This window comes from Oncorhynchus mykiss, chromosome 23, assembly GCF_057628025.1.
Source record: "Oncorhynchus mykiss isolate SJ-2025 chromosome 23, ASM5762802v1, whole genome shotgun sequence".
NCBI classification, from domain to species: Eukaryota; Metazoa; Chordata; class Actinopteri; order Salmoniformes; family Salmonidae; genus Oncorhynchus; species Oncorhynchus mykiss.
The window spans coordinates 22,364,718-22,374,579 of record NC_143044.1 but is presented as its reverse complement, the minus strand read 5'-3'; the positions used below and the strand labels follow the sequence as shown (position 1 = coordinate 22,374,579).

The following is a 9,862-nucleotide window of genomic DNA, read 5'->3' as shown; positions in this document are numbered from 1 at the left end:
ATTTGCGTAAATGAAAATCGTGCAAGCGGTCACACGTTTGCCACTCAACCCTTTCTTTTACTCAAGTTTGAATACACTTCAGCTATTCAGAAAAGTGTAAATGGAAAACTAGAACTGATATATATATATTTCAGTGGTTATTGTTGGCTAAACACTGATACCTTGCGGTAAGAATGTTACACTTTACGAATTTAAACATTTTTTTCTGTTGCAGCAGAAGCACTGATATGACAGCTCGAGTAGTGGCAATAATCTCTGCGTACTTTGCTGCAGAATGTGGAGACTGGAGAGCGCTTGCTTTCTCTGTTGAACGACTAAGACTGGCCAATAGGTATCTGTATTCCTAATTAGCAAGCACAGACTGTCCAATGAGGGACGTTCTGGGTGGGTTCTCCACACACACCTTCTCGGGGCCACTCTGGTACAGAATCGCGAAGGAGGGCGCGTTACAGAATGACATACAGGTTTTCTTGATGCACACAACGCCAGAGACAATTAGAAAAAAGAACGAGAGGGACTTTTCGACGAACGACTAGTCCGTCTTCACGCCTTGTGTCCAAGAAGGATTCAATCTCTCCATTTGAAGAGGCATGTCGCTTATTGAAGAATACGAGGAAGGGGAGTATGGGAGGGCGCCGAAGCGACTGAAGACCACTGAGGTGGAGGAGGGCGAGGAGCTGGAGGAGGGAGAGGATTCGGACTCGGAGTCTGCAGGGCTGCTCGGAGATGTGGAGAATGTAGGAGCCGATAAAAGGCCCCGGTGGACCGCAACGAAATACGGACCTGAAAGACGGGTAAGGGAAGCGACCTTATTATAATATAACATCTGAATCTGATCTTTTACAATGTTTCGCAATATTACTGGAAATAACTGGCAATGATCACAATGTTGCTATTGGAATAGTAGCCTAGCCTATATATAGTTTATTAATTCATTCGGTTCCTCTGCGATTGATAATCTGTCAGTCCTTTGCAGTCAATATATCAGTTGACAGTCTGAAGCACTTCCATGTAAGATTGAAGGGTACTGTCCAGCTAAAAATCATACAATGCGTTGGCAGACTACAGTTATTTTCTACTCTGACAAGGTGTAAATCTTGTTAAGAAAAGATGCACACTTGTTGAAGTAAAACGGGATTGCAATATGATCCACATGACATGGATTATAACTGATTTATTGGACAATTTCTGCATAACATCAAACTGCATAAAAAAAGAAAAGTGTTTTGCAGAGTTTCAACCAGCCTGGTCTCATAGACTAGAGGTAACATAGTACATGTAAATCTGGGACAGTGAAATGACATTTGGTATGGTTACATAAAACAGATTCGGTCAGGGTGGATGGGTGGGCATATAACACAAACATCTAGCAATCTAGCAAAGGCTAATTAGCAACTTTTCAACTACTTACTTATTTATAATAATGTAATAGGAATTGTAATTCGTAACATATCAAAAGAAATGGGCGATGGACAGCCACAAATGAAAACAGTTGAAGTCGGAAGTTTACATACACCTTAGCCAAATACATTTAAACTCAGTTTTACACAATTCCTAACATTTAATCCTAGTAAAAATGCCCTGCTTTAGGTCAGTTAGGATCACCACTTTATTTTAAGAATATGAAATGTCAGAATAATAGTAGAGAGAATGATTTATTTCAGCTTTTATTTCTTTCATCACACACCCAGTGGGTCAGAAATGTACATACACTCAATTAGTATTTGGTAGCATTGCCTTTAAATCGTTTAACTTAGGTCAAACGTTTCGGGTAGCCTTCCACAAGCTTCCCACAATAAGTTGGGTGAAATTTGGCCCATTCCTCCTGACAGAGCTGGTGTAACTGAGTCAGGTTTGTAGGCCTCCTTGCTCTCACACACTTTTTCAGTTCTGTCCACACATTTTCTATAGGATTGAGGTCAGGGCTTTGTGATGGCCACTCCAATACATTGACTTTGTTGTCCTTAAGCCATTCTTCCCCAACTTTGGAAGAATGCTTGGGGTCATTGTCCATTTGGAAGACCCATTTGAGACCAAGCTTTAACTTCCTGACTGATGTTTTGAGATGTTGCTTCAATATATCCACATCATTCTACTGCCTCATGATGTCATCTATTTTGTGAAGTGCCCCAGTTTCTCCTGCAGCAAAGCACCCCCACAAAGTGATGCTGCCACCCCTGTGTTTCACAGTTGAGATGGTATTCTTCGGCTTGCAAGCCTCCCCCTTTTTACTTCAAACATAACGATGGTCATTATGGCCAAACAGTTCTATTTTTGTTTCATCAGACCAGAGGACATTTCTCCAAAATGTACGATCTTTGTCCCCATGTGCAGTTGCAAACCGTAGTCTGGATATTTTATGGCAGTTGTGGAGCAGTGGCTTCTTCCTTGCTGAACGGCCTTTCAGGTTATGTCGATATAGGACTTGTTTTACTGTGGATACAGATACGTTTGCACCTGTTTCCTCCAGCATCTTCACAAGGTCCTTTGCTGTTGTTCTGGGATTGATTTGCACTTTTCGCACCAAAGTACATTAATCTCTAGGAGACAGAACGCGACTCCTTCCTGAGCGGTATGATGGCTGCGTGGTCCCATGGTGTTTATACTTGTGTACTATTGTTTGTACAGATGAATGTGGTACCTTCAGGCATTTGGAAAATGCTCCCAAGGATGAACCAGACTTGTGGAGGTCTACAATTTGTTTTCTGAGGTCTTGGCTTATTTCTTTAGATTTTCTCATGATGTCAAGCAAAGAGACACTGAGTTTGAAGGTAGGCCTTGAAATACATCCACAGGTACACCTCCAATTGACTCAAATTATGTAAATTAGCCTATCAGAAGCTTCTAAAGCCATGACGTCATTGTCTGGAATTTTCCAAGCTGTTTAAAGGCACAGTCATCTTAGTGTATGTAAACTTCTGACCCACTGGAATTGTGATACAGTGAATTATAAGTGAAATAATTTGTCTGTAAACAATTGCTGGAAAAATGATCATGTACAAATTAGATATCCTAACCAACTTGCGAAAACTATAGTTTATTAACAGGACATTTGTGGAGTGGTTGAAAAATTAGTTTTAATGACTCCAACCTAAGTGTATGTAAACATCCGACTTCAATTGTACACACCATATGAAACTTAACATATCACACTAAATGGAGTGTCTTGGTTTTACATACAGAATAATATGAAATGCTCTGAGATCATGTTGCAACAAACATACTGAACCCTATATAGACTACAGTAGTAGTATGCCTACTATTGTAACCGTGACATGAATATTGACTGACATTCGTGAAGTTAGGTAATATCCGTCATATCCTTAGCCTAATATCATGATCATGAGCTATTCATTATCCCCAGTGTGTTTGGAAATGTCCTCTACCTGCTGCTTTTTGTAAAAGTGCATAGTGACATGACATCTTTTCAGTGAAGGTGATTTGCACGGCTTACATAGGCTAAGTCTGTAGACTGTGCTACACTGTCAGAGTATAGTCTAGTCTTGTACACCTGTCACCATTAGACAGTGCATTATTGATGGTGATCCATGGGTCGCTCGGTTGGATAGGTTATGCGAATGTCAACATCTCCACTTCTGATGTCTAACGTCTGGAATTAAATTATGTGAAGGCCTGCTCATGCTCTGCAACTCTGACTTTACCAGGACATGAATAGTTGACTATTATTAAGAGTAAATAGTCTATAAACGTATAATAGTGCGTAAAGGGGAGCTGAGTATTTGGATTGTTAACCATAATCTTCTGAATTGTCCAGTGAAAATGAGCATCCTGATTTTCACTCATGTTTTAGATCTGATTTAGGTCATCTCAACCTCTGCGGGGTGCATAATGCAGCCCAGTATGTGCCTTGCTTTGAGATGCAGGAAGAGAAACCAGCTCCCTGCTCTTTGTGCATAGGCCTATCTCCGCTACATCTTCTCAGCAGATTATCATAAGAACGGTCCCGGCATGAGGAGGCATTGAACGCATTATCTAGATTAGCTATGCAGTGTTTTGGTCTTTGCTAGCTCAGGCGGTGCAGATCTTTAGTCTGTTGGTCGGCTTTTCCCCTTATCACCAAGAAAAAGCTGCGAATCCGCCACCGGCAAGACAGATTCAGCTGCCTGATGTCACAACCGGCTGCATGCCCCTTATCTGTACTCTCTCCCAGCTAGGGTTGCCTGTACTTTCAACCAATAGATTTGTCGACATTTTAAAACGTGCATTTTTCCATATATACAGTGGGGCAAAAAAGTATTTAGTCAGCCACCAGTTGTGCAAGTTCTCCCACTTAAAAAGATGAGAGGCCTGTAATTTTCATCATAGGTACACTTCAACTATGACAGACAAAATGAGAAAAAAAATCCAGAAAATCACATTGTAGGATTTTTAATGAATTTATTTGCAAATTATGGTGGAAAATAAGTATTTGGTCAATAACAAAAGCTTATCTCAATACTTTGTTATATACCCTTTGTTGGCAATGACAGAGGTCAAACGTTTTCTGTAAGTCTTCACAAGGTTTGAAAGGCTTGAAATGCTTCTTACGAAGCCACTCCTTCGTTGCCCGGGCGTTTGGGATCATTGTCATGCTGAAAGACCCAGCCACGTTTCATCTTCAATGCGCTTGCTGATGGAAGGAGGTTTTCACTCAAAATCTCACGATACATGGCCCCATTCATTCTTTCCTTTACACGGATCAGTCGTCTTGATCCCTTTGCAGAAAAACAGCCCCAAAGCGTGATGTTTCCACCCCCATGCTTCACAGTAGGTATAGTGTTCTTTAGATGCAACTCAGCATTCTTTGTCCTCCAAACACGACGAGTTGAGTTCATCTGAACATATGACATTCTCCCAATCTTCTTCTGGATCAGCAAACTTCAGACGGGCCTGGACATGTACTGGCTTAAGCAGGGGGACACGTCTGGCACTGCAGGATTTGAGTCCCTGGCGGCGTAGTGTGTTACTGATGGTAGGCTTTGTTACTTTGGTCCCAGCTCTCTGCAGGTCATTCACTAGGTCCCCCCGTGTGGTTCTGGGATTTTTGCTCACCGTTCTTGTGATCATTTTGACCCCACGGGGTGAGATCTGTTTGAGGTTGTGGACAGGTGTCTTTTATACTGATAACAAGTTCAAACAGGTGCCATTAATACAGGTAACGAGTGGAGGACAGAGGAGCCTCTTAAAGAACAGGTCTATGAGAGCCAGAAATCTTGCTTGTTTGTAGGTGACCAAATACTTATTTTCCACCATAATTTGCAAATGAATTCATTACAAATCCTACAATGTGATTTTCTGGATTTTTTTTCTCATTTTGTCTGTCATAGTTGAAGTGTACCTATGATGAAAATTACAGGCCTCTCTCATCTTTTTAATTGGGAGAACTTTTACAATTGGTGGCTGACTAAATACTTTTTTGCCCCACTGTAGACACACCCTATGTTTGAATAGAATCAACTATATTTAGGCTACCGAGCTTGTCAGATGCTTTAAGCACTGCGGTTAAAAATGAAGACACACAGATTACTAAAGAGGGTGTCATAGATCAATAGAAAAAATCCTGTTCCCGACCATACTCCTCCCTCTGCTGCTTGCTGGCCTCGTCATGCTCCTAAATTTGCCGGTATTAGGCTACACCTGTGGTCAGCAACCTTTTCCATTTGGAGTGCTAAGTTACCGTACCACTTCTACTGATCTGCGTGCCAGTAATGTTTTTCGTATGCATATTTTCGTGGAACAGTTTAATTTAACATATAATAAAGTCTTCATATCTCAAAATCTATGTCATGTGTTTAAAAAAAGAAAAAACAATGTTTCACCTTTATTTAACCAGGTAGGCAAGTTGAGAACAAGTTCTCATTTTCAATTGCGACCTGGCCAAGATAAAGCAAAACAGTTCGACACATACAACAACACAGAGGTACACATGGAGTAAAACAAACATACAGTCAATAATACAGTAGAAAAAGAAGCCTATATACAGTGCCTTGCGAAAGTATTCGGCCCCCTTGAACTTTGCGACCTTTTGCCACATTTCAGGCTTCAAACATGAAGATATAAAACTGTATTTTTTTGTGAAGAATCAACAACAAGTGGGACACAATCATGAAGTGGAACGACATTTATTGGATATTTCAAACTTTTTTAACAAATCAAAAACTGAAAAATTGGGCGTGCAAAATTATTCAGCCCCTTTACTTTCAGTGCAGCAAACTCTCTTCAGAAGTTCAGTGAGGATCTCTGAATGATCCAATGTTGACCTAAATGACTAATGATGATAAATACAATCCACCTGTGTGTAATCAAGTCTCCGTATAAATGCACCTGCACTGTGATAGTCTCAGAGGTCCATTAAAAGCGCAGAGAGCATCATGAAGAACAAGGAACACACCAGGCAGGTCCGAGATACTGTTGTGAAGAAGTTTAAAGCCGGATTTGGATACAAAAAGATTTCCCAAGCTTTAAACATCCCAAGGAGCACTGTGCAAGCGATAATATTAAAATGGAAGGAGTATCAGACCACTGCAAATCTACCAAGACCTGGCCGTCCCTCTAAACTTTCAGCGCATACAAGGAGAAGACTGATCAGAGATGCAGCCAAGAGGCCCATGATCACTCTGGATGAACTGCAGAGATCTACAGCTGAGGTGGGAGACTCTGTCCATAGGACAACAATCAGTCGTATATTGCACAAATCTGGCCTTTATGGAAGAGTGGCAAGAAGAAAGCCATTTCTTAAAGATATCCATAAAAAGTGTTGTTTAAAGTTTGCCACAAGCCACCTGGGAGACACACCAAACATGTGGAAGAAGGTGCTCTGGTCAGATGAAACCAAAATTTAACTTTTTGGCAACAATGCAAAACGTTATGTTTGGCGTAAAAGCAACACAGCTGAACACACCATCCCCACTGTCAAACATGGTGGTGGCAGCATCATGGTTTGGGCCTGCTTTTCTTCAGCAGGGACAGGAAAGATGGTTAAAATTGATGGGAAGATGGATGGAGCCAAATACAGGACCATTCTGGAAGAAAACCTGATGGAGTCTGCAAAAGACCTGAGACTGGGACGGAGATTTGTCTTCCAACAAGACAATGATCCAAAACATAAAGCAAAATCTACAATGGAATGGTTCAAAAATAAACATATCCAGGTGTTAGAATGGCCAAGTCAAAGTCCAGACCTGAATCCAATCGAGAATCTGTGGAAAGAACTGAAAACTGCTGTTCACAAATGCTCTCCATCCAACCTCACTGAGCTCGAGCTGTTTTGCAAGGAGGAATGGGAAAAAATGTCAGTCTCTCGATGTGCAAAACTGATAGAGACATACCCCAAGCGACTTACAGCTGTAATCGCAGCAAAAGGTGGCGCTACAAAGTATTAACTTAAGGGGGCTGGATAATTTTGCACGCCCAATTTTTCAGTTTTTGATTTGTTAAAAAAGTTTGAAATATCCAATAAATGTCGTTCCACTTCATGATTGTGTCCCACTTGTTGTTGATTCTTCACAAAAAAATACAGTTTTATATCTTTATGTTTGAAGCCTGAAATGTGGCAAAAGGTCGCAAAGTTCAAGGGGGCCGAATACTTTCGCAAGGCACTGTACATGGTGGCGAAGTAAATACAATATAGCAAGTAAAACACTGGAATGGTAGATTTGCAGTGGAAGAATGTGCAAAGTAGAGATAGAAATAATGAGGTGCAAAGGAGCAAAATAAATAAATAAATACAGCAGGGGGCGAGGTAGTTGTTTGGGCTAAATTATAGATGGGCTATGTACAGGTGCAGTAATATGTGAGCTGCTCTGACAGCTGGTGCTTAAAGCTAGTGAGCGAGATAAGAGAATTTTGTAGTTTGTTCCAGTCATTGGCAGCAGAGAACTGGAAGGAGAGACGGCCAAAGGAAGAATTGGTTTTGGTGTCCAGAGAGATATACCTGCTGGAGCGCGTGCTACAGGTGGGTGCTGCTACGGTGACCAGCGAGCTGAGATAAGGGGGGACTTTACCTAGCAGGGTCTTGTAGATGACCTGGAGCCAGTGGGTTTGGCGACGAGTATGAAGCGAGGGCCAGCCAACGAGAGCGTACAGGTCGCAGTGGTGGGTAGTATATGGGGCTTTGGTGACAAAACGGATGGCACTGTGATGGACTGCATCCAATTTATTGAGTAGGGTATTGGAGGTTATTTTGTAAATGGCATCACCAAAGTTGAGGAGCGGTAGGATGGTCAGTTTTACAAGGGTATGTTTGGCAGCATGAGTTAAGGATACTTTATTGCGAAATAGGAAGCCAATTCTAGATTTAACTTTGGATTGGAGATGTTTGATGTGAGTCTGGAAGGAGAGTTTACAGTCTAATCAGACACCTAGGTATTTGTAGTTGTCCACATATTCTAAGTCAGAACTGTCCAGAGTAGTGATGTTGGAAGGGCGGGCAGGTGCAGGCAGCGATCGGTTGAAGAGCATGCATTTAGTTTTACTTGTATTTAAGAGCAATTGGAGGCCATGGAAGGAGAGTTGTATGGCATTGAAGCTCGTCTGGAGGGTTGTTAACACAGTGTCCAAAGAAGGGCCAGAAGTATTCAGAATGATGTCATCTGCATAGAGGTGGATCAGAGACTCACCAAGCAGCAAGAGCGACATCATTGATGTATACAGAGAATAGAGTCGGTCCAAGAATTGAACCCTGTGGCACCCCCATAAAGACTGCCAGAGGCCCGGACAACAGGCCCTCCGATTTGACACACTGAACTCTATAGTTGGTGAACCAGGCGAGGCAATCATTTGAGAAACCAAGGCTATCGAGTCTGCTGATGAGGATGTGGTGATTGACAGAGTCGAAAGCCTTGGCCAGGTCAATGAATACGGCTGCACAGTATTGTTTCTTATCGATGGCGGTTAAGATATCGCTTAGGACCTTGAGCGTGGCTGAGGTGCACCCATGACCAGCTCTGAAACCAGACTGCATAGCAGAGAAGGTGCAGTGGGATTCGAAATGGTCGGTAATCTGTTTGTTGACTTGGCTTTCGAAGACCTTAGAAAGGCAGGGTAGGATAGATATAGGTCTGTTGCAGTTTGGGTCAAGAGTGTCACCCCTTTTGAAGAGGGGGATGACGGCAGCTGCTTTCCAATCTTTGGGAATCTCAGACGACACGAAAGAGAGGTTGAACAGGCTAATAATAGGGGTTGCAACAATTTCGGCAGATCATTTTAGAAAGAGAGGGTCCAGATTGTCTAGCCTGGCTGATTTGTAGGGGTCTAGACTTTTGCAGCTCTTTCAGAACATCAGCTGACTGGATTTGGGAGAAGGAGAAATGGGGAAGGCTTGGGCGAGTTGCTGTGGGGGGTGCAGTGCTATTGACCGGGGTAGGGGTAGCCAGGTGGAAAGCATGGCCAGCCGTTGAAAAATGCTTATTGAAATTCTCAATTATAGTGGATTTATCAGTGGTGACAGTGTTTCCTATTCTCAGTGCAGTGGGCAGCTGGGAGGAGGTGTTCTTATTCTCCATGGACTTTACAGTGTCCCAGAACTTTTGAGTTTGTGTTGCAGGAAGCAAATTTCTGCTTGAAAAAGCTCGCCTTGGCTTTTCTAACTGCCTGTGTATATTGGTTTCTAGCTTCCCTGAAAAGTTGCATATCACGGGGGCTGTTCGATGCTAATGCAGAACGCCATAGGATGTTTTTGTGTTGGTTAAGGGCAGTCAGGTCTGGAGAGAACCAAGGGCTATATCTGTTCCTGGTTTTAAATTTCTTGAATGGTGGTTAATCAAAATCTAAATGAAAATGACACATCTAAAAGTAACTTCTATTGCCAATATGTAAAGATAGCCAAATAAAAACATTGCAGCCCACAGGGAGAAAATATCCT

General features: G+C 42.1%; 1 protein-coding gene across 2 annotated transcripts in view; it reads left to right on the top strand.

The window, feature by feature from the left end:
- Positions 1-215: 215 nt before the first annotated feature.
- Positions 216-9,862, top strand: part of LOC110502589 (heterogeneous nuclear ribonucleoprotein L-like) — a 54,430-nt gene continuing 44,783 nt past the window's right edge. For both annotated transcript variants that reach the window (XR_016491003.1, XM_090217069.1), the window contains exon 1: positions 216-794. Coding sequence is in view for 1 of the 2 variants with exons in the window: in XM_090217069.1 (XP_090073195.1) it covers positions 591-794 (204 nt within the window). In the remaining variant the exon portion in view is untranslated. The remainder of the gene's footprint in view (positions 795-9,862) is intronic.